General features: G+C 38.9%; 1 protein-coding gene across 1 annotated transcript in view; it reads left to right on the plus strand.

The window, feature by feature from the left end:
* Positions 1-25,467, plus strand: part of ZFTA (zinc finger translocation associated) — a 102,742-nt gene that overhangs the window by 4,361 nt on the left and 72,914 nt on the right. Inside the window, exon 2 of the mRNA XM_053689246.1 lies at positions 20,250-20,684. Coding sequence (XP_053545221.1) covers positions 20,250-20,684 — 435 coding nt within the window. The remainder of the gene's footprint in view (positions 1-20,249; positions 20,685-25,467) is intronic.

Raw genomic sequence — 25,467 nt, forward strand, 5'->3', positions numbered from 1 at the left:
CATTAACACAACTGTTTCTTCAATTTTTAAGCAGCAGAGCACAGTTTTATAATCAAACAAAACAAAACCACAAACTGTTTGAAAAGAGGTAGAACTAGAAAGAGTTAGACTATCACTGTTAATAACATTCTGTTGTTCACTCTTTCAGAAACTTTGCATTGAAATGCAAAAATCTCAACATGTCCACATGCTTCTGGCTAAGGCTGGTTCTCTGTTTGCAGCTATATTTCCTGCAGAAGAGAAAAGGCTGTAGCAATACGCTAATAATTGTGCAAACAGATAATAGTGCACATCAATTTAAATAACTCCCATCAATCTAGGGGCAAGGTGTAAACAACACGCTTGGCACTATATCATGAAAAGCATAGTTCCAAATCACCAGATTTAATATAAACAATCCAAATGATGACTATTATATCTGCACATAAGCCAGGGGTAGCTGTAAACTTATACTGTCCTGAAAAAGTGAAAAGTAGACGTCCTTTAGGCTAAGGACATAACCATAAAACACAATACCATATGCAGGAGTTCATTGGAGTGAAGCAGCTGGTGTTGTGTACAGACCAACTAATTGCAAACCAACGAATCGATTAATCGATTATGAGATTCGTTGACAACTATTTTCATAATCGATTATTATCGATTATGACGATTAGTTGTTGCAGCTCTAAATTATATAACATTAGCTTACCGGCAGATCTTTACACTAAAGTATTGCACAGAAACTTTATGTAAAAGCTCCCTTTTACAGAACGCCGCTCCTTGCTCTACTGAGCGTGTCTGGTTTTTCCACAGCACATCGCGGCAATACTGTCTAGTCACAGTGTGCCTGGTCGCGCCATTAAAATTAATGTACTAGACCAGAGCAGGAGCCAGCTACATTCGTTTTAATGGCGCGACCGAGCACACTGTGACTAGACAGTATTGCCGTGATGTGCTGTGGAAAAACCAGACCCGCTCAGTAGAGCAAGGAGCGGCGTTCTGTAAAAAGGAGCTTTTACATAAAGTTTATCTGCAATACTTTAGTGTAAAGATCTGCCGGTAAGCTAATGTTATATAATTCTGCACTATGTGCAGAATTATATAACATTAGTATGTTTACTGCCCCTTTAAGCACCCCACCCCCCACAATAAAAAAGGAGAATGAAAGCTTTTTAAATTATAGTTTATCAGAAGATGCCTACGATAATAATTCTCATGGGCTGATGATTAATTCACCTCAGCATCTAAAGGACGGAACTCAATAATCCTGACAAGAAGTTTGGTTTATTCAGCATAGAGACCCAAAACACTTAAAAATACTTTGTTTTAAGCATCAGAAAGGGCACAATCTATTTCATAATTTGATTGTAGTTACAAAAGTAAAAAAATAAATAAAAAAAAATTCAGAACTATTTTGTGTTATGCATGGGGGAAATAAAGCGGACGCATATATGGATATATATTTTTTATTTGTACGATAAAAGGCAAAATATAAGCCGCTATAAAATATAGATTAATTTATTAGAAAATAGAGAATCTGTGAAAAAAGATCACATAGGGCGCCTCCTAGTGCAGTATTGCGATGGTGATAATGAAAATATCAGATCCTGTATTGTAATGATACTCACAAGGAGAGCAGCACCAGATGACTCACAGTGATCGGCCGATTAATCGATTATGAAAATAATCGTTAGTTGCAGCCCTACTGATCCGGATAGCAAGGTACAGGCTATCCAGGTAATGGGAATATCAAATCAGGCTTCCATATAGAACAACATATATTTATTAAAATGTAGTATAAAAACAATGGGTATAATGTTCACCCAAAAAGTATAAAAACAGTTATGGTAACAGATTGCAACGCGTTTCTCAGCTTGTCTAGCTGTTTACTCAGGCATCTGTTAACATGGAAGCACTGACATTTATACCTAACATGGAGCTCATAAGCTCCTCCCTACACCGACCTGGTTATGCAGGTGTGACCAATTAAAAAATTACCTCTATCCCATATGTCTCACTATACCCTATACTGAGATACACGTACATATTATCAATACATGTACAAAATAACCTAAGATCATTTCAACAATAATTCCCAAAATGTTTACAACAGGACCTCCAAGTCTCTCTATCATCATAAACTGTAATCGTCCTCGCTAATATATACATACTACTCAAACAATAGCCCAGTGTAGGTTAGGGCCATAACCTCTAAATCTTGATTATATGTGCTCATACATATTATTTGGACATTCCCCTCTCTTTGTGCAAGTCAATGTTTCCCCATTTAAACCAATGTATGTATTGTGTTACATATATTATTAAGAATATATATTACATCCATTGTGGACTTATATTTATACAATTGTCCTTGTTAAACGATTTGATGATATTGCACTTATATGTGCTTTACTCCCGTTAGTCATCAGACATTTGAGCATTGCCGTGTAATAACGGTTATCTGTGAAGGAACATATTAACCCAACAATTGTCAAAGTGCATTTAGATGTACCTTAATTCTCAAAACTTTTATAGGTCAGATGATCTATCATATATCTGTGTTTTGTTAAACACAGTTCGTAGTAGGAATGTCATCGCGGGGTGTGGACTTTCCCTGATTATTGAATTGATGAAGGGGTGAGAGGTGTAAACTACGTCATATGAAAGTGTGGAGAAGTGAATGGAGCTGGTAATGATAATTACTAAAGAGATAAACGTCTTGCTCTTGACGGGGCTGTTGGCTGAGCCAAGCAATTAACTCTATAGACAAGGGAAAGGGAGTGATGACCTCGCCTACCAAAGTGACATGCTTATAATAACAATACTATAATGTGCTAAGAGATTGGTATGATATACCAGTGATCAATAGTGATATCTTACAAAGTTTATGGTCCTTCATTTCTGGACACGCTTTTTATTTTCATATGTGGATATTGTAGTGATTGCTAATAAATGGCTCAACTTGCCTAAACAAGCCCTATATGTGTTATAATAAAATTTGGACATCCACATCTTGCTAGGGTGTGAAAAAGTGAGAAAACGTGTGTTGCTAATGACCAGGAGTAAGGTTGTGTTGGGCTTAATATCATAAGATATCACATATACTTAGTGACACAGTGGTGTGTAAATGGGGGAAAAAAGACTGGCCAATCATAAAGGGCATTACATATTATGTTTATTGATGCAACTAGTGTGTCCAGTGCTGTGCTCTAAACAATACTATATGTGTAATATTGGACTTCATAAAATTGTGAGTTACTTGTTCTACAATCAAGTTTGGTGCCACTCCAATGTTTAGTATGTTTGGTCCACTAATATTTAATCTAACGTAAACTTCCCAGTATTGCTCCTATTTGCGATAATATAGGGAGTGTTTAATATTTGATACTGTGTGAACATATAATATATAAAAAAAGGGATTGGAACTTAAAGTGTAACAATAACCTAAATATAAAATGTGTCATATGGACATATCCCGATTAATTATAGTGATACTATGTTTGTGAATCAATATGTGTTATGTGATACTCATTCTAGTGATTGGGTGGACTGCTACTATAATCATAGAAAAAACTATTATTATGATACAATATCTGCTAATGGACCCAGACTATCTTTGTGATTCTATTTATATTAGGGCTGCAACAACTAATCGGCAAGATTGATCATAAAAATAGTTGTCAAAGAATCTCATTATCAATTAGGTGGTCAGCGATTAGTTGGTTAATTGCACAGCACCAGCTGCTTCAATCCGATGAACTCCTGCACATGGTATTGTGCAAACATTTTTATTTATTATTTTTTTTTCTATCCGATTTAATCGGATGATTATTGTCCGATTAATCGGATAGAAAAACGATTAAAAAATTAAATTCAATTTTTTTTGCACAATCTTAGTTGCAGTAGATCATCAGATTAAAGCAGCTGGTACTGTGCAACTGACCAACTAATCGCTGACCACCTAATTGATAATGAGATTTGTTGACAGCTATTTTTATGATCAAACTTACCGATTAGTTGTTGCAGCCCTAATAAATAAATATATATATATATATATATATATATATATATATATATATATATATATATATATATATATATATATATATACACACACACAGCCCTCGTTTTACAACAGTTCAATTTACACTGTTTCAGAATAACAACCTTTTTTTCCAGTCCTGTAACTGCTATTGAAAAGCATTGAGAAGCAGTGCATTTATTATAATAGCCAGTAGGTGGAGCTGTTCGCTTGTGTTGCAGCAAAGCCAAGCAGATTTCAAAGGAACAAGATCTTCCTGTCTATAAATCAGTCCAGATTGGAATGCATAGAAAGAACTGTTTGCAAAAAAATGCAAGTGAAATCTGTGTTGTGTGATTATTTTATTAGGTTTATGATGCTGTTTAGCAAATGTTTTTGCTAATTTAACTTAGTTTAATTATATATTCTGTGTTGTGATTATTTTATTAGGTTTATAATGCTGTTTAGCATTTAAAGTCTTAATTTCAAAGCTTTAAAAATAATGTATTAGGTGTTACTTATGACAATTTTGAGAGGGGCCTGGAACCTCACTCCCTCACTTCCCATTGACTTACATTATAAACTGGGTTTCAGTTTACAACGGTTTCGATTTACAACCATTCCTTCTGGAACCTAACCCCGGCGTAAACTGAGGGCTACCTGTATATATATATTTTGAGGAAGTAGTGATCTTTAGAAATCAGGGCTATAGGGACTATGTACAAGGCTGGTATCGTTGCATAGATGACATCTTTTTCATCTGGACAGGAAGTGATGATGAATTGTTAAACTTTGTATCAAGGTTGAATTCTGCACATGTATCATTAAAATGTACTATGGACGCAAGTAAGATACAGGTGAGTTTCTTAGATACAATGATATCTGTTGTAGACCAGAGGTTGAGAAGTGACTTGTTCACTAAAGAAACAGACAGAAATAACACCTTATTATATGATAGCTTTCATCCTCCCTCCCTTATTAAGAATCTTCCATTGGGTCAGCTACTAAGAACAAAACGGATTGTTGATGATCTGGGGGTCTGCTTAAAAAGACTAGATGAGATGGCAAATACATTTTTGAGTAGAGGCTATCCAACTAATATCTTGACATATAATTTGAATAAAGTTAGAGAGGTTGATAGGATGAACCTCTTAATTAAGAAAAAAAAAGCCTGATTCAAAAAAAAATTCTGTTCCATTTGTTAGTCATTTTGGATTTCACAGTAGAGAGCTTAAGAGGATTATATTACACCACTGGCACCTACTGAGAGACGATGCTTAAGTGGATAAAACATTTTCTGATACCCCACTATTCTCCTTTAGGAGAAACAGGAATCTAAGGGACACACTGATCCGTGCTGACTGGGGTTCCACAAAGAAACCGACTGAAGTGATTAAGAAAGGCTCCTTTCCTTGTATGAATTGCACCCTGTGCCATTCAATGCAACAAGGGGATTGCATTACCCACCCCCTCTCAGGGAAGAGGATACCCATTAAATGGAGGTTTTCATGCAGTTCCAAATACGTAATATACGTGATTAAATGTCCGTGTGGCCTGGCTTATGTAGGCGAGACTACCCAAATGGCGAGGGACAGGATACGCCAACATAAAACTGCAATAGGTAAAGATGATGAAGATGCTCCGGTAGCACATCACTTTACAAGATTTGCACATAATAAAAGCCAACTGTGATTTCAAATAGTAGATGGGGTACCCCCCTACGGAGAGGTGGGGATAGACAGAAACTACTATTTAAGAAAGAAGCTCAGTGGATAAGGAAATTGGATACTATGGTACCCAAAGGTCTTAATAGAGACATCTCTTGGGGTAACTTTATCTAAGTACTTGTACATTGAAACCCAATGTCACAACATCAAGAGGATTAGATGGTATTCAGTCACACCATTGAATATTCAATGTGAGTGTATCCCATTGTGATTGTGAAATATCAGTAGATTTAAATGCGGTTGTGGATTCGTACTATGGACCGGTTGGAATGGCTTCAATTGACAGTGTATCAGTATCTGACTGTTCTTAGGGAATCTGTCTTTTTGTTGAGATTATACTGTAATTTACAAATGAGACATAATGCATATAGTAAGGGATTCATAATATGCCTAGGATAAGAGGCAGAAAGTAGCCTGAAACTCTGAGGTGTCTACTGAGGTCTCTCTGAAAAGTATCTATGGACATGAATTCTGATGATCTAATTCGAATACTATTCCATTTGTAATATCGTTCTGAGGGTTATTCACATCCGGTTTCCATATAAGCATGAATGGGTTACGTGCATGAAGACAATGTGACGTGGGGGGGGGTGTATGTATGTATTATCCAATAGTTTTTTTTTTTTTTTTTTAATCAGTTCAAATGCCACCTCCCTTCTAGCACCTGGACATTCCTTGACAAAGGGGCGGAGTCCCCGAAACGCGCTCGGGACCAGCAAGGACGCCATCACCTGGTCTTACCTGTGCTGTCGGAGCCACTCTGTGAGTTTGCTATACACGGCATGCTAGATGGAAAAAGCGAGATGGGATCAGTGCGATATCGGTCCATTTCCACACTGAAGATTTCTCCGGTGACAAGTCTCACGGTAATATTAGTCACACCAGCATTTGCCAGTATAGGTAACACTATGTATCTCGTCTGTTCTGTCCCATATTGAAGGGCTTACTAATCACATATACGGCACCTGTAACCGATTGTTACAGTGTATCTCTATATATTGGGGCCGAACATAGAATACTGAAACGGAACTTCTTATGCTGTGTAAAAGTACTATTCCGTGAGTGAAAATAGACAAAGGGTGTGAGTTTGGATCTGCAGTCTGTATATACCTCGCAATATATAGCACTGCTGTTGATGTTTCAGAAATGTGGCGATTCACATGACAGTTCATACACAGGGACATTTAGAGACCGAACGCTGTTTTGTAACTAACGCCTGATACGTTTAACATCATCATGTGTACACAAGTGCTTCTGTAACTTACCTGTGACTCAAACTAACATGGATTACAAATACTGAAGTTTACAAATATTTAAGTATCTTGGGTTATCAACTGACATTACAACTCTTGAAGTAACCAGAACACACTATTGAATGCTTCACACAGTATCTGGACTTATATGTAATGACTTTACTCCAGCAGTTTGGACACAGTGAAAGTGATCCTTGTTTTTCATAAACACAGCTTTTTCTTGTTACTCCTTGCAGTTACACTGTCACAGGATTTTTGACAGGCAGTGTGACAGGTGGTGCCGTTCTTTTTCACTCCCTGGGGACGCCCTGGGGGGGTGTGTTTCGATTTGTGTTGCTTATATTATTTAGTATATTATATGGTACGGATGTGTTTGGTGGATGGGGTTTGTGTGGATATGAGTGAGCTTACCTCTTGCCCCTTCCGGTGTTATTCCAAATATGTTTTTTCAGAGCATTGTAGCATAATAAAATATTGATATTTAAAAATTTATTCTAAGACTCATTGGCTGGGATTATTGAGTGTGTATGTATGTATGTATATATATGTATGTATGTGTATGTGTGTATATATATATATATATATATATATATATATATATATATATATATATATATATATATACACACACTCTCTCTCGCCTTATACGCTTATACGGTGTAGAGTAATAAACCTAACCTAAAGTGTTATAACTTATTGTGTATGTGATAATATAATGACCCATTAATATAAACAAGACTACGTTTTAGGGCTATTAGATCCTTACTAATATACTGTGATAACATAATGATATCGCCCAAAAAAGGGGAAAAGCTATAGTGGTTATATAATTGCCATATACAGTTGGTATATGAGCTGAATATGGTATCAGAGAAACATTCACTTAAAGGGACACTGAACCCAGTTTTATTCTATCGTGATTCATATAGAGCATGCAATTTTAAGCAACTTTCTAATTTACTCCTATTATCAAATTATTTTCATTCTCTTGGTATCTTTATTTGAAATGCAAGAATGTAAGTTTAGATGCTGGCCCATTTTTTGGTGAACACACTGTTGTTCTTGCTGATTGGTGGGTAAATTCACCTACCAATAAACAAGTGCTTTCCATGGTTCTGAACCAAAAAATAGCTTAGATGCCTTCTTTTTCAAATAAAGAAAGCAAGAGAACGAAGAAAAATTGATAATAGGAGTAAATTAGAAAGTTGTTTAAAATTGCATGCTCTATCTGAATCACGAAAGAAAAAAATTGTGTTCAGTGTCCCTTTAATCCAAAGAGAGAGGATTACAAATCTTCTTTTCTGTACATTTCATAAATCATTTAGAATGCAGCCATGTCTATATTTTCATTTAAACCCTCTGGATAGAGGCTCCCAAATTTGAAGATCCAATAAGTCTCCCTTTGGCAGAGCCTTGTGAATCTGTTTGACCCCTTCACAGATGGGATACTCTCCAGTGGGGTTATGTGCAAATTAGACACCTTTTATGGGGACAAATGTTGTGGTGTCTGGACACACTATGTTTATTACTATATTTAGTAATATTTCTAAAATGCTCGCCCCACCTCCTTCTTAGCTTTCTGATGGTACGTCCTAAATATTGGATCCCACATTTACATGTTAGTACATATATCACAAATGTGGAACTACAAGCTAATCGTCCTTGAATAGGGTAGATACAGTTGGTGGTGTTAGAAGTTTTACTTTTTGTCCCATGGTTGATATATTGGCACATATTACACCTTTTTATGTTGCACCTTTAAGTTCCTTTGATGTTATATTTATTTTTTCGAGCGACCCCTCTTGGGCTAGGTTTTTTAAGTGCAATATCATCAAATTGTTTAATGAGAACAGTTGTATAAATATAAGTCCACAATGGATGAAATATATGTTTTTAAAGTGAAGGTCAATTTTGATGAATTAGTGCCCGGTTTTTAATAATCCTATTAAAAACAAGGGCACTTTAATTCATCAAAATTGACATTTCAAAACTTACTGTTTAATCCTGGCAGCCGCTCCAGCACTTCCACCGCCCGTCCCAAGCCGTCTTCACGGGTCCAAAATGACGAATCCGGCTTCCTCCAATCACGGCGTTGCCTCAGGCCAAGATTCCCCCGGGGGGAGCCGTGATTGGAGGAAGATGGATTCGTAATTTCTGATGTCTGCAGAGGCTTCCAACGGCTGTGGGAATCGCTGGAGTGGCTGCCAGAATGAAAAGGTAAGTTTTTGAAGAAAAAGAGTGAAATGTCAATTTTGATGAATTAAAGTGCCCTAGGATTATTAAAAACCTGGCACTAATTCATCAAAATTGACCTTCACTTTAATAAGTAATATATGTAACACAATTAATACATTGGTTTAAATGGGGAAACATTGACTTGCACAAAGAGAGGGGAATGTCCAAATAATATGTATGAGCACATATAATCAAGATTAAGAGGTTATGGCCCTAACCTACACCGGGCTATTGTTTGAGTAGTATGTATATATTAGCGAGGACGATTACAATTTATGATGATAGAGAGACTTGAGGTCCTGTTGTAGACATTTTGGGAATTATTGTTGAAACGATCTTGGGTTATTTTGTACATGTATTAATAATATGTTTGTGTATCTCAGTATAGGGTATAGTGAGACATATGGGATAGAGGTAATTTTGTTAATTGGGCACACCTGCATAACCAGGTATAGGGAGGAGCTTAGGAGCTCCATTTTAGGTATACATGTCAGTGCTTCCATAATGTTAACAGATGCCTGAGGAAACAGCTAGACAAGCTGAGAAACGCGTTGCAGACTGTTACTATAATTGTTTTTATACTTTTTGGGTGAACATAATACCCATTGTTTTTATACTACATTTTAATAAATATATGTTGTTCTATACGGAAGCCTGAGCCTGATTTGATATTCCTATTACCGGGATAGCTGGGCCTCTGTGAGTCCCCAGCCTGTACCATTTAACACATCTGGTGCTGCTCTCCTTGTATCATTACAATACAGGATCTAATATTTTCATTATCACCATCGCAGTACTGCACTAGGAGGCGCCCTCTGCTTTGTGATCTTTTGTCACAGATTCCCTATTGCTGTTGTCTTACATGAGAGGAGCTGCCGTCACTCATCAAGCCTGCATCGTTTTATTAACACAGATGAACAACCATTTGGGATTTTCCAAAATATCTGGACTTGTGATATCAATCTCTTATAAAGACACAGATAAGATATAAGTCTATTTTTGTATATCATTATTGTGCACATATCACTGACATTTTTTATGTATATATATATATAGTGATTTCCAATATACTAGTTATATCACAGTTGTTTACTGGAACTAGTCAGATCGGTAACATATGTTATTGTATTATTTAGTCTCTGTTATAGCGCACCCTAGAGTGGGACATTTTGGTGTCTCAGCAGAATTTTTGTCATTTTTTAGAAGATGCCTACAGTATTTCTCATAGGCCAAGCATTAATTTCTCTCAGCAGCTTAGTGACATGACTGGTTTATTTAGCATAAAACCCTAAAGCAGACATCCCCAAACTTGGCCCTCCAGAGGTTTTGGAACTTTATTTCCCATGATGCTTAGCCAGCTGATATGCTGGCTGAGGATCATGGGAAATGTAGTTCCTAAACCTCTGGAGGGCCAAGTTTGGGGATGTCTGCCCTAAAGACATTTAAATAATGTTTTTATCAGTTTAAATATGTACACAATTAAGATTAAATCGAATAACTTAATTTTAGCTATAAACCTAAATATTCTTTTTGCAGTTGAAAGGGACACAGAATGAAGGAATGGAATAACGTTAAGTTTATTTAGTACTAGGCGATAATCCTGCCCAGAGGGCAGTCTATGTTTAAAAAATACAGTTTTAAAAAAAAAAAAAAAAAGTTACAAAAAATAAAGTAAAATTACAGAAAAAAATAAACAAAGCTATAAAAAAAAAAAAAATTAAACCTAAACTAATACCCCTATAAAAATAAAAAAAATCCCCCAAAAATAAAAACACCCCCTAACAATACTAAACTACCAATAGCCCTTAAAAGGACCTTTTTGTAGGGCATTGCCTTAAGTTAAACAGCTCTTTTACCTCTAAAAAATACTAAGTCCCCCCTAACCGTAAAATCCACCCACCAAACCCCCCAAAATAAAAAAACATAACGCTTAAAAAAAACAAAACTAAATTAACCATTGCCCCTAAAGGGGCATTTGTATGGGCATCTGATGTCCGTCGTAGACTGAAGATTGAATGCAAGGTACCACAATAAATTTGAGGTACCTTGCATTCCTGTTGGCTGAAATTTTGAAATCAGCCAATAGGATAAGAGCTACTGAAATCCTATTGGCTGTTCAAATCAGCCAATAAGATTTCAGTAGCTCTCATCCTATTGAGTGATTTCAAAATTTCAGCTAATAGGAATGCAAGGTACCCCAATACATATGGGGTACCTTGCATTCAATCTTCAGTGTGCAACAGACAATCTCATAAAGAGGAGCCTCCATACCACCAAGGACTGCCGCCGTAGAAGATCCAGGCATCGGGAACACTGCTCCGCACCTCTGCTCCGTGCGCGCCTTCACTCCGGATGAAGATAGAAGATGATGGATCCGTCTGGAAGAAGACCTCCGCCGGACTTCAGGAACAGTAAGTACAGGTAACCCTCAGTTTATGCCTGGGTTAGGTTCCAGAAGGAATGGTTGTAAATCGAATCCGTTGTATATTGAAACCCAGTTTATAATGTAAGTCAATGGGAAGTGAGGGAGTTAGGTTTTAGGCCTCTCTCAAAATTGTCATAAGTAACACCTAATACATTATGTTTAAAGCTTTGAAATGAAGAATTTAAATGCTAAACAGCCTTATAAACCTAATAAAATAATCACACAACACTTTACTTGCATTTTTCTGCAAACCATTCTTTCTATGCATTCCAATCTGGACTGATTTATAGACAGGAAGATCTTGTTCCTTTGACATCTGCTCGATAGCTCAGGTCTGGTTAAACTGATTAATTTCAGGTTGTTCGGCTTGCATATCTTTGCTGCAATACGAGGGGACCGCTCCACCTACTGGCTTTTTTAATCAAGGTTGTTATTCTGAAATGGCGCAAATTGAACCGTTGTAAACTGAGGGCCACCTGTACCTATTTAGGGATTAGGTTCAGGCTTTTTTATTTTCATTTTTTGGGGTGTTTTTTTATTATTTATTTTTTAAGATTAGGATTTTCTTGGGCTTGAATGTCCATACAAATGCCCCTTTAGGGGCAATGGATAGTTTAGTTTCTTAAGTGTTTTATTTTGAGGGGTTTGGTGGGGGGGGGGGTGTTACTGTTAGGGGGACTTAGTGTTTTTTAGAGGTAAAAGAGCTGTTTAACTTAGGGCAATGCCCTACAAAAGGCCCTTTTAAGGGCTATTGGTAGTTTAGATTAGGGGGTGTTTTTATTTTGGGGCAGGCTTTTTATTTTCATAGGGATTAGGTATAATTTTTTTTATTATCATTTAGTAGTAATTGGGGTTAATTTAGGGGTGTTAGGTATAGGGATTAATATATTAATCAGGGTTATTGCGATTTGGGGGTTTGGCGGTTTAGGGGTTAATAGGTTAATAAGGGTTATTGCGATGTGGGGGCTTGGCAGTTTAGGGGATAATAGGTTAATTATTTTTATTGTGATGTGGGGGGTTGGCGGTTTGAGTTAATAGGTTAAATAGTTTATTTCCGGTTTAGGGGTTAATTGGTTAATTAGGTTTATTGCGATGTGGGGGGTTGGCGGGTTAATGGGTTAATATTTTAATTATGTTTTTTGTGGATTAGGGGTTAATTACTTTATTGTTTTGCGATGTGGGGGTTGACGGTTTAGGTGTTTGTTTGTACTTCGTGCGTTCAGTTACATGTGTTTATTTTTTGCGGGCGGTTACGTGTTTTTTAGTTATTTCCTGCAATGATTGCATGTTGTTGTGTGTGTTTTTTTTTTTAAGGCTTCAGGTTTGCCTACGCTGCATCCAGGTGGATTCTTTTGGCTGCACGCGCAGCCAACATTCTTTTGGCTGCCTCGCGCAGCCATTATTCCTTGGAGGATGCGTGCACAACTGGCGACCGATGCGTTACAAACGTGATTATAGTATAGATAGAAACCCAAAACACTTAAACATTTTCTTTTAAATAATACAAAAATATGCACAATGTTCAATTTAAAAAAAAAATAATTTTGCAGTTGAAAGGAGTCAACACATTTTGTTTTTTTAGGAGCCAGAGAGGTTTTGTCAAGGCGACTATATTGTTCTATGCACGAACCTAGTATTTAACGCCTATAGGTATTTTAGGATCTTAAAGGGACATATAAAGAGAATTGTAAACTGTTGTATCTTGTAGACCATTTTATTATTTCACTTTCTTGTGAAGAACTATATTGAACCCTTGCAAAAGGGTTAAACACATATTTATGTTTAAATATTTTTATTATTAAAATAATTCTTGATCATATACAATACAAAAAGAATTTAGGAACAAGCTTAATAACATTAACATATAACAGTTCCACCATATCTAAATGATATACCCCCAGTTCCTCCCATATATTTTAATACACTTTTTATATTTCCTGGGAACACAATTTTGAATGTAGGGGATCCTACAAAATAAATCAATTTTCACATTCTACAAATCGGTTGTCTGTATTGGAATCTCTTCTAGAAATGTTGTTACATATTTATCCTTTTGTGAACCTCTTAACCATTAATAAAGCAATAAAAATAGAGTATGCTGAAAGGTTCTTATCTCTAATGATGATCAAATAAACACGGCTCTAAAAAGAGCGGGGGGGGGGGGAAGGAGAGGGAGAGGGGGGGGGGGAATAGACAGTATTCCCACTCCCAGTGGTCCTCCGAAGCCTACAGGTGATGCTCAGACTCAGTGCTCAAGAATCAGGTTGGGCCACATGTTCCCTTCTGGAGGGATTTGAATTACTAATCCAGTAATACCATATTTTCTGAAATGAGGCCCTATTGTTTAAAGTGTCCGCTGCAGATTCATGCATAGTATAAGTGTAGCAAATTTTATTGTGTATTTCCGACCATGGAGGGGAGCCTATCTTCCAATACTTCGCAATGCAGACCCTTGTCACTGTACACAGGATTCTAATCAACGTGTTAATATATTTATGGAATTTATCTATGTGTTCGTGTAACAGTGCCTGTTGAATAGTAAGAGTAACCTCTTTCTCCAGCAGCTGACTAATAAGAGTGGAGAGATTCTGCCAAATCCTCTGTATTCCCCTACAGTCCCACCACATATGTTTATATGACCCTAGCTCACTGCATCCTCTATAACATAGATTACTGCCATTTGGTCGCATATGAGCTGTCCTCATTGGTGTAAGATACCATCTAAATATAGTCTTCATGACATTTTCTTTTAGGTCCATGCTAATTAATCCCTTATCAGGCCCCTGAATCATTTCCTCCCATTCCTGTATTCCTTTAAGTATATTCAGATCTTTCTCTTATGCCCTTATTACCGAGGATTTGGTCCTGTTCGGAGGTGTCTGCAGTGTTATGTATATTCTCGAAATGTTGTGTTTGGTCCTGGCCAAGCTTGCGCCACATGTCTCTAACACCGTAGGTTGTCCACTTTTTGATTTTTTTTAAGGAAAGTATGCAGGGAGGAGCGCAATTGGAGTTAGAGGTACCAATGTAGTTTTATGGGTACAAGTTTTAACTGTATCTGGGTGAAAGGTAGCAACTGTTCCCCCTTCACTACGTCCACCACACTGTAGAGCCCCTTGTTTTCCCATTCGGCAGCCACCCTGCGAGTGTCACCTGCTAGAAAGCATCTAATTGGGGTCAGTAAAGAATATTTAGGAAACAAGTCTGTTCTCTTAAGTGTCTGTGTCCATGTCTTTGTAGTCAGGTCTGAAGTGTACGCCTGAGCCTGTATGTTAACTGAGTGAGTAGGATGTGTGTCCCAAAAGATTGAGTCTCTCTCTTCCCATCCTCCCAGCTCCATCTCTAAAAACACCCAGGTAGCTTCCTCTGATCTCCTCATGAGACAGGAGTCCTGGGCTAGTCTAGCGGCTCTATAATATTCCAAAAGATCCGGAGCACCTACTCCCCCTGCTGCTCTGCTTTTACACATCACCTGTTTTGCTATTCTAGCCGATTTCGGTCCTCTTATAAAAGCTAATATGTCAGCCTGTGTTTTAATAAACAGGTAGCCCTCAGTTTACGCCGGGGTTAGGTTCCAGAAGGAATGGTTGTAAATCGAAACCGTTGTAAATTGAAACCCAGTTTACAATGTAAGTCAATGGGAAGTGAGGGAGATAGGTTCCAGGCCCCTCTCAAAATTGTCATAAGTAACACCTAATACATTATTTTTAAAGCTTTGAAATGAAGACTTTAAATGCTAAACAGCATTATAAACCTAATAAAATAATCACACAACACAGAATATATAATTAAACTAAGTTAAATGAACAAAAACATTTGCTAAACAGCATTATAAACCTAATAAAATAATCACACAACACAGACTTCACTTGAATTTTTCTGCAGACAGTTCTTTCTATGCATTCCAATCTGGACTGATTTATAGACAGGAAGATCTTGTTCCTTTGAAATCTGCTCGATAGCTGAGGTCTGGTTAAACTGATTAATTTCAGCTTGCTTGGCTTTGCTGCAACACAAGCAGACAGCTCCACCTACTGTCTATTTTAATAAATGCACTGCTTCTCAATGCTTTTCAATAGAAGTCATCTGACTGGAAAAAAAGGTTGTTATTCTGAAACGGTGTAAATTGAACCGTTGTAAAACGAGGGCCACCTGTATCTGCTTTGACCAGTTTAATGGGAATGGCTCTGAAAAGATATAAAATTTGCGGTAGCATGTTCATTTTGACTAATGCTACTCTCCCCATCCAAGAGAAGCCACACGTTCGCCACTTCAAGTGGTCTTTCTTGAATTGATTAAGGAGTGGGGTGTAGTTATATTTGTATAGCAGTTGCATCTGAACTGGGAGATTTATGCCCAAATATTTGAGTGTTTTGGTAACCCATCGAAACTCAAAGTTAAGTTTGATTATTTTCCGTGTGTGTAAGGGGATGGCCACCGGCAGGAGTTAGCTTTTTTCCATGTTTATTTTGTATTTAAACACATTTAAAGGGACAGTAGATTCCTAAATTTTAATAAAGAGTTTTATCCAGATGTTTCTGTTACATTTCTGTTTCTTTGTAGGACCTTATTTGCATACAGTATCTTCAAGAATTTTCTAATCTTGATGTTGTCACTAACCTCTTCAATGCACCAGCCACCCAGTACCTCTAGCTTCTTTATTTGTTATTGCTTACATGTGAGTAGTATAGCCAATCAGAAGCCATTGTTGAATAGCAGAGCGCACTCTCACAACTCTTTTTTTTGGATGAGTAATAGACTGAGCAATACAGGTCTTGTGCTGTGGCAATGTGTCACTTTGCAGGATTTGCATTTCTAGAGTTTTGTCAATTAACCAAAGAAGAGGTGCAGGGACAGGCTATACTATGTAGCTATGGAATGGGTGGTAAAGATTTTGATTGGCTGTACTATCTGCTGTGTGGGTAACCAGTGCATTGAGGGGGTTAGCGGTAAAGAGGTGGTTAAAAAAAATAATAATAATTGGAGATATTTAAATTTTAGTCCCATACAGTGTAGACATATTTAATATAAACTATTTAGTCAATTTCTTTTATAAAAACAATTGTTTAGTGCCCATGTCAGCTCCGGGGTACCAATACACTACTGGTTCAAAGCTGGACACAGTTGATGAGCCATTGTGCAAAGTGAACATTCACAACAATGTCACCATAAACAGTCCTAAATGTAGGATGCAAAGCCTCAAGCCCCTTTCCCTAGTGTACAAAATAAATGGTAATGCACGCTTGAAATGTTTTTTGTTTTGTTTTTTTTATTGCAAATGTATACTCATATTTACTTGTCATAGCAACATTTTGGGGCTCCTGCCCTTTTTTAGGTGACAGATTAAATGCTCAACATTTTAAACACTTAGCCAGTTACAAACAATCAGTGTGTAAAATGACGACATCAAGAGAACATTTAACTCTTTTTCAACCTCTTTCCTTCCTATACAATTTTTCTTATATCATGCATTTATATCTAACCCTTTTTTATCTTGACACTTATTCATTATGAATTACTTATCTAACCATATTATCAAAAATGTTATACAGTATACCACTTTATCTTAATTGTACCACCTAGCTTCTTTCAAAAAGTAACTCTTTGGTACCATTTCCCTCTTCGTCTATTCTGCTCAACTTTCTCAAAGACCAAAAATCTAAATTGACTGGCTTGGTGTACCATTTCAGCAAAATAAGCTGAAATGGGCAAGTATTATAATTTTGGAATCTCAGTATTGGATTTTTGTTCGACTATGCACTCTTTTACCCTCTGTTTTGTTTTACCAACATATAATAGCCCACATGGACATTTTAATGCATAAACTACATGTGTTTTATCAAGTAATGTACCTCCTCATCTAATATTTCATTCCTTCGTAGGGAAATTGTCTCCGTTAAGTAAGCTTAAACAGTATTTGCATCTCACTCCCATATCCAGCATCATTCCTAACTACTGTGCCTAATTGTTTTTCTTCTGCTATATGCAACCAAAGGAGGTTCCTTTTATCCAGAAAAAATAAAGGTTTATTTCCAATACAGTTGTACACCATATTATTAAGAGTACCATATGTACTAACTGTAATGCTCGTGGGATACTCCTCTATCAGACCGAACTCGGCCAGTAGTCTTGTTATCCCAGCGTGGTCAGACTGGCAGAGTTCAGCAACAATATCAGTCAAGCAGTACAGGGTTAAGGAGGCAGAGTGGTCAGACAAGCAAAGTTCAGCAGCAGTATCAATCAAGCAGTTAAGGGTTAAAGAGGCAGAGTGGTCAGACAAGTGGGGGTCAGCAACAAAATAACAATTCAGCATACGAATAAATAACACCCAGAAGAACAGTAAGTAACACCTATACTTGGGCAGTGATAGGTAGGACTGAAGTTACTTACATAGGCGCAGGATTCGCGCCACAGGAGACCCAGACCGGCATCTGCAGGAGGAAGCGTACGGTGATGACGTAACCGCCGCACGCAGAGAGGAGCCGACTTCCCCCTAGGCAACGAGCAGACAGCGGGCGCCGCGTCCCTAGCAACAGCTAGAGCGGCGCGGCGCAACACTAACAAAATGAATACTCATGATTATTATTGTCATTATTATAATTATCAGTGATTTGTAGAGCGTTTGATTTCGCAGCTATATTATGTGTACCTCTCCTACCCTTTATGGCTGTTGAGCAAGTCTGGGACAGTATAGCCACCAATAGCTGGCCATGTTCAGGTAAACCGCTGCAAAGGGATGCTGCAATCATAAATTGCTTTTGCACGTTTCCCCTTTATTCCTTATTCTACCTGTATGTTTTGAGTGTGTGGGTACAGTTCCCCATATTTCGATCATACACTGATTTATTGATCTTATTTGGAGGAGAGAACCATTATATTACAGTAAAAGGAAAATAGATTTGCAGGGGATCAGTAAGATAAAGTGGTATTGTGGATTGGGCACAGGAGATGGGACTTTGGCACTGAAGGACAGGGACAGCTCTAGGGGAAGTGGTACTCGAGATTAAGAACATGGAAAGTGGTAATTCAGATTGTGGTCATTGGCATATGGTGGGAAGTAATTCAGATTCAGGGTACAAAGGCAGCTGTAACAGGAAGCAGTGATAACTACTGTTATGCATATATGGAGGAGGCAAGTGACACAGTATTTTGAAGGAACATGCTAATTTATATATTTGCCAGTGATAGATGGTAAAAAGAAATAATTCAGATTGTGCATTTTTGGACCTGTGTTGGAAAATTCAGAATAGGGACGAGGGCAGTTATAATACGGAAATTATAATTCTAAAAGGGTGAAGGGCGGTTGGAGGAGACAATGAAATAAATACTTCTGATTGAGTGGAGCGGCAGCTGGAGGAGAGTAGAAGTGCTGATGTACTGATTGTGGGCAGAGAAGGCTGAAGGAAGCAAGAAGTACTGCTGATTGGGGCAGGGATCGCTTGAGGAGCGAACAAGTACTGCTGAATAGTGGCATGGACTGTGTAGGAAGGGATGATGCACTGCTGAGTGGGGGCAGGGACTGCGCAAGGAGGGGAAGAATCACTGATGATTAGTGGCAGGGACTGCGCGAGGAGGGAAGAATCACTGCTGATTAGGGGCAGGGACTGAATGAGGAGGGAAGAAGCACTGCTGATTGGGGGCAGGGACTGAGTGAGGAGGGAGAAAGCATTTCTGATTGGGGGCAGGGATTGCGCAAGGAGTAAAGAATTACTGCTGATTGGGGGGGAGGGATTGCGCGAGGAGGGAAGAAGTGGACTGCTAATTGGAGGCAGGGACTGTGCGAGGGGGAATGAAGTACTTTTCAGTGGGGCAGGGACTGCGCAAGGAGGGAAGAAGCACTGCTAATTGGAGGCAGGAACTGCACAAGGAGGACTGAAGCACCACTGAGTGGGGGCAGGGACTGAGCAAAGGGGGGGGGAAGAAGCACTATTGATTAGGGACAGGGACTGAGTGAGGAGGGAAGAAGCACTGCTGATTGAGGGTAGGGACTGCACGAGATAGGAAGAAGTGCTGCTGATTGTGGACAGGGACTGCGTAAGGAGGGAACATCGACTGCGCGAGATAGGAAGAAGCACTGCTGATTGGGGCAGGGACAGCGCAAGGAGGGAAGAAGCACTGCTGATTGGGGCAGGGACAGCGCAAGGAGGGAAGAAACACTGCTGATTGGAGCAGGGACAGCGCAAGGAGGGAAGAAGCACTGCTGATTGGGGCAGGGACAGCGCAAGGAGGGAAGAAGCACTGCTGATTGGGGCAGGGACAGCGCAAGGAGGGAAGAAGCACTGCTAACAAATAGGACAGATAGCTGCAGTAGGGAAAAATTACTGCAGGGCATAGATAAATGGTATAAACTAGGCGTAAAGCTGGAAGAGGGAAGAAATACTGCTGATTAAGGACAGGTCAGCTAGATGAGGGAAGAAGTGGTGTTACCTTAGTACCACTAAGTAGGGACAGTAGTTCCTTGGCTCACAAACCCTCTTATTCTCAGATTTTATTAGTTCTTACTATATAGATTGGCTGTTCATCTAATACTTTTTCTCTTATATCCCATGTCTCTATTATTTTGTTGTTTCCTTTTAATCTTGCCCACTCTCTCCTTTTTTTTCTAGACATAGATTTGCTCTATCCTGATCCCTCCAATCCTCTACCTGGAGGTGTTTTTCTATCCCCTACTTCACGGAGCTGGAGTTCCCCAGAGAGCAGTGGAGAGAGTCGTAGCCATGTTGGCATTGAAGAACGTGCTTCACGGCCTGGGAGTAGCCGAATTCCTGGCAAAGACCACCGCCGTTACTACCACAGCCACTGGAGAATGGAGTATCTGATGGATTTTAATGCCCGATGTCATAGTATGATCTGCATGGTGTGTGGTAGCTCTTTGGCAACTTTGAAACTAAGTACCATTAAGCGCCATATTCGTCAGAAGCATCCATACTCTCTCCAGTGGACACCATGCGAGAAGGAGGTGATCATTGGCAGTTGGGATGCTCACCTCTTTGTGGATGCCCAATCAATAGCTGGGGCTTCTGGCGAGGATTCAGTGGCAGGTGACTCAGGGAGGGGTATTGTCTGTAATAGTGATTGGCAAATCCATAGAAGCCATACTTACAACACCTTTATAGATGGCTCCTGTTTTTTTTTATTTAGCTATAATACTACACATCTTGGCTTGACACATCTTGGACACCAGGTCACAAAATTGTATTTTCAGCTGCTATTTTATTAATTATTCTCCTCCTTTTAAATTCCTTTCCTGGCTCCTAAAAAAAATGTGTGGCTTAATTATCAAAGGTAATATATTCTCTTGGTATCATTTGTTGAAGAATATACCTCAGTAGGTTTAGGACAAGGGCTGTGTGATTTTAGCCGCTTTAGTTTCTTTGTGTCCTGCTCTTTACATAAAACTGAGTTTTTTCCCTCTGCACAGCACAGAGTTAGAAAGCATGTCAGCTAGTGACTTTCTATACATTACATAGTACAAAGCTACCTGGCATTTCAGCTATTGATTCCCTATACATTACAGAGCCAGTAGGCATGTCAGCTACTGACTCCCTATACATTACACAGTACAGAGCCAGTAGGCATGTCAGCTACTAACTCCATATACATTGCACAGTAGAGAGCTAGCAGTAATGTCCGCTACTGACTCGCTATACATTACACAGTACAGAGCTAGCAGGCATGTCAGCTTCTGACTTCCTATACAGTGCACAGTACAGAGCTAGCAGGCATGTCAGCTACTGACTCCCTATACATTACTCAGTACAGAGCCAGTAGGCATGTCAGCTACTAACTCCATATACATTGCACAGTACAGAGCCAGTAGGCATGTAAGCTACTAACTCCATATACAGTGCACAGTACATTGCACAGTACAGAGCTAGCAGGAATGTCCGCTACTGACTTCCTATACATTGCACAGAACAGAGCTAGCAGGCATGTCAGCTACTGACTCCCTATACATTACTCAGTACAGAGCCAGTAGGCATGTCAGCTACTAACTCCATATACATTGCACAGTACAGAGCTAGCAGGAATGTCCGCTACTGACTCCCTATACATTGCACAGTACAGTGCTAGCAGGCATGTCAGCTTCTGACTCTGTTTTGTAACATGTCTTAATACTTTATCAGACCATGTGATTTGCTGACTTCAAAGCTTGAAAGTTGAATCTCGTATTGGGAAGGCCTTAGCGAGAGAGTCAGTGTGCTGAACTGCTGCTAATTGTTTCAGCCTGCTCCTACCAGCACATAGGTGAGCTGGTGCACTTGTTAGTATAAGATCTGCTGTAGCATCGCCTTCTGTTCCTTATTCTGTTTACACAATATGGCGCCTCCTTTTTGTTCCCTTATAGGGTTTTTTTGTAGAGTGAGGTAAAACCCCTAGCTATGTGATCAGTGTGCATTACGTACGTATGCATAAGCTGTGACAGCACTGTACATTTTTTTTTATTATTATTTTTAAAACCTTTAGCTACATAATAAATATACTTTGCAAAGGTTACTTATGTCATGCTTTATTTATAAAGGAAACTTTTGTTTTTGACTACACTGTCAGTTTGAGTTCAGCCCATTACTTTACAGAAACAGTGAATTAAAAAACAAAACAATTTTCAGAGTTAAAATACAGGAAAAAGGGGTAAAATAATAAATGTATATTGCAAAGTTCTTTAACTACATTTAAACATTTTATATTACAATCTTATACTGTTTAACTTTAAAGGGACATAAAACAAGTTGGGATAGAGACAAAATATAATATGTACTTCAATTACTTTACCTGCAAATGTATACTGCAGTGCCTTGCCATTAACCCTTTCTTTTAAGTTTCTGAATTGTAAAGCTCTAAACCCCCCCCCCCACACACACACACACACACACACACATTTCCTTCTATGGCTGTATCTATATCTATTGTTGTTTTGGTAGAATGCAAAAGTGCATATGGATTATCTGCCTAGAAGCTGTGAACTCTGTGTAAATACAATGCCTGTGTCTAAACACTGATAAGGGGGGTGGAGCAGACTGCTCCAGACAGCACAGCTTTGTAACAAATTTTTGAAAATTATTTTAAAATACTTGCCAGCAATTTTGAAACTTTTATTTTTTTATTTTTGTTTAATGCAAACTATTTTTACTTAAGTAACCCTTTTAGGATATGCACAGATTTCAACATGTTTAATGATACTTTAAGTATGCTTTTCATCAAAGGATACCAAGACAGAGTCATTTTGACTGTTGAAGTAAACTGGATTTCTCCAACATAGGTGTGTCCGGTCCACGGCGTCATCCTTACTTGTGGGATATTCTCTTCCCCAACAGGAAATGGCAAAGAGCCCAGCAAAGCTGGTCACATGATCCCTCCTAGGCTCCGCCTACCCCAGTCATTCTCTTTGCCGTTGTACAGGCAACATCTCCACGGAGATGGCTTAGAGTTTTTTAGTGTTTAACTGTAGTTTTTATTATTCAATCAAGAGTTTGTTATTTTAAAATAGTGCTGGTATGTACTATTTACTCTGAAACAGAAAAGAGATGAAGATTTCTGTTTGTATGAGGAAAATGATTTTAGCAACCGTTACTAAAATCCATGGCTGTTCCACACAGGACTGTTGAGAGGAATTAACTTCAGTTGGGGGAACAGTGAGCAGTCTTTTGCTGCTTGAGGTATGACACATTCTAACAAGACGATGTAATGCTGGAAGCTGTCATTTTCCCTATGGGATCCGGTAAGCCATTTTTATTCACACAGTAAATAAGGGCTTCACAAGGGCTTATTAAGACTGTAGACATTTTCTGGGCTAAATCGATCATATTTACACATATTTAGCCTTGAGGAATCATTTAATCTGGGTATTTTTTGTAAAATAATATCGGCAGGCACTGTTTTAGACACTTTATTCTATTGGGGCTTTCCCTAATCATAGTCAGAGCCTCATTTTCGCGCCGGTATGGCGCACTTGTTTTTGAGAACAGCATGACATGCAGCTGCATGTGTGTGGAGCTCTGATACATAGAAAAGTCTTTCTGAAGGCATTATTTGGTATCGTATTCCCCTTTGGGCTTGGTTGGGTCTCAGCAAAGCAGATTCCAGGGACTGTAAAGGGGTTAAATATAAAAACGGCTCCGGTTCCGTTATTTTAAGGGTTAAAGCTTCCAAATTTGGTGTGCAATACTTTTAAGGCTTTAAGACACTGTGGTGAAATTTTGGTGAATTTTGAACAATTCCTTCATACTTTTTCGCAATTGCAGTAATAAAGTGTGTTCAGTTTAAAATTTAAAGTGACAGTAACGGTTTTATTTTAAAACGTTTTTTGTGCTTTGTTATCAAGTTTATGCCTGTTTAACATGTCTGAACTACCAGATAGATTGTGTTCTGACTGTGGGGAAGCCAAGGTTCCTTCTCATTTAAATAGATGTGATTTATGTCATAATAAATTTAGTAAAAATGATGCCCAAGATGATTCCTCAAGTGAGGGGAGTAAGCATGGTACTGCATCATCCCCTCCTTCGTCTACACCAGTTTTGCCCATACAGGAGGCCCCTAGTACATCTAGCGCGCCAATACTCCTTACTATGCAACAATTAACGGCTGTAATGGATAATTCTATCAAAAACATTTTAGCCAATATGCCCACTTATCAGCGAAAGCGCGACTGCTCTGTTTTAGAAAATACTGAAGAGCATGAGGCCGCTGATGATATTGTTTCTGAAGGGCCCCTACACCAGTCTGAGGGGGCCAGGGAGGTTTTGTCTGAGGGAGAAATTTCAGATTCAGGAAAAATTTCTCAACAAGCTGAACCTGATGTGATTACTTTTAAATTTAAGTTGGAACATCTCCGCGCTCTGCTTAAGGAGGTGTTATCCAATTTGGATGATTGTGATTATCTGGTCATTCCAGAAACACTATGTAAAATGGACAAGTTCCTAGAGGCCCCGGGGCCCCCCGAAGCTTTTCCTATACTCAAGCGGGTGGCGTACATTGTTAATAAAGAATGGGACAGGCCCGGTGTACCTTTCGTACCTCCCCCCATATTTAAAAAATTGTTTCCTATAGTCGACCCCAGAAAGGACTTATGGCAGACAGTCCCCAAGGTCGAGGGGGGCGGTTTCTACTCTAAACAAGCGCACCACTATACCCATAGAAGATAGTTGTGCTTTCCAAGATCCTATGGATAAAAAATTAGAAGGTTTGCTAAAAAAGATGTTTGTTCAGCAAGGTTACCTTCTACAACCAATTGCATGCATTGTCCCTGTCACTACAGCCGCGTGTTTCTGGTGCGATGAGCTAGAAAAGGCGATTATTAGTAATTCTTCTTCTTATGAGGAGATTATGGACAGAATTCGTGCTCTTAAATTGGCTAATTCTTTCACCCTAGACGCCACCTTGCAATTGGCTAGGTTAGCGGCGAAAAATTCTGGGTTTGCTATTGTGGCGCGCAGAGCGCTTTGGTTAAAATCTTGGTCAGCGGATGCGTCTTCCAAGAACAAATTGTTTGACATTCCTTTCAAGGGGAAAACACTGTTTGGCCCTGACTTGAAAGAGTTTATCTCTGATATCACTGGGGGCAAGGGCCACGCCCTTCCTCAGAATAGGTCTTTCAAGGCCAAAAATAAACCTAATTTTCGTCCCTTTCGCAGAAACGGACCAGCCCCAAGTGCTACGTCCTCTAAGCAGGAGGGTAATACTTCTCAAGCCAATCCAGCCTGGAGACCAAGGCAAGGCTGGAACAAAGGAAAGCAGGCCAAGAAACCTGCCACTGCTCCCAAGACAGCATGAGATGCGGGCCCCCGATCCGGGACCGGATTTGGTGGGGGGCAGACTCTCTCTCTT

Source organism: Bombina bombina, chromosome 7 (assembly GCF_027579735.1).
Source record: "Bombina bombina isolate aBomBom1 chromosome 7, aBomBom1.pri, whole genome shotgun sequence".
In the NCBI taxonomy this organism is placed as follows: Eukaryota; Metazoa; Chordata; class Amphibia; order Anura; family Bombinatoridae; genus Bombina; species Bombina bombina.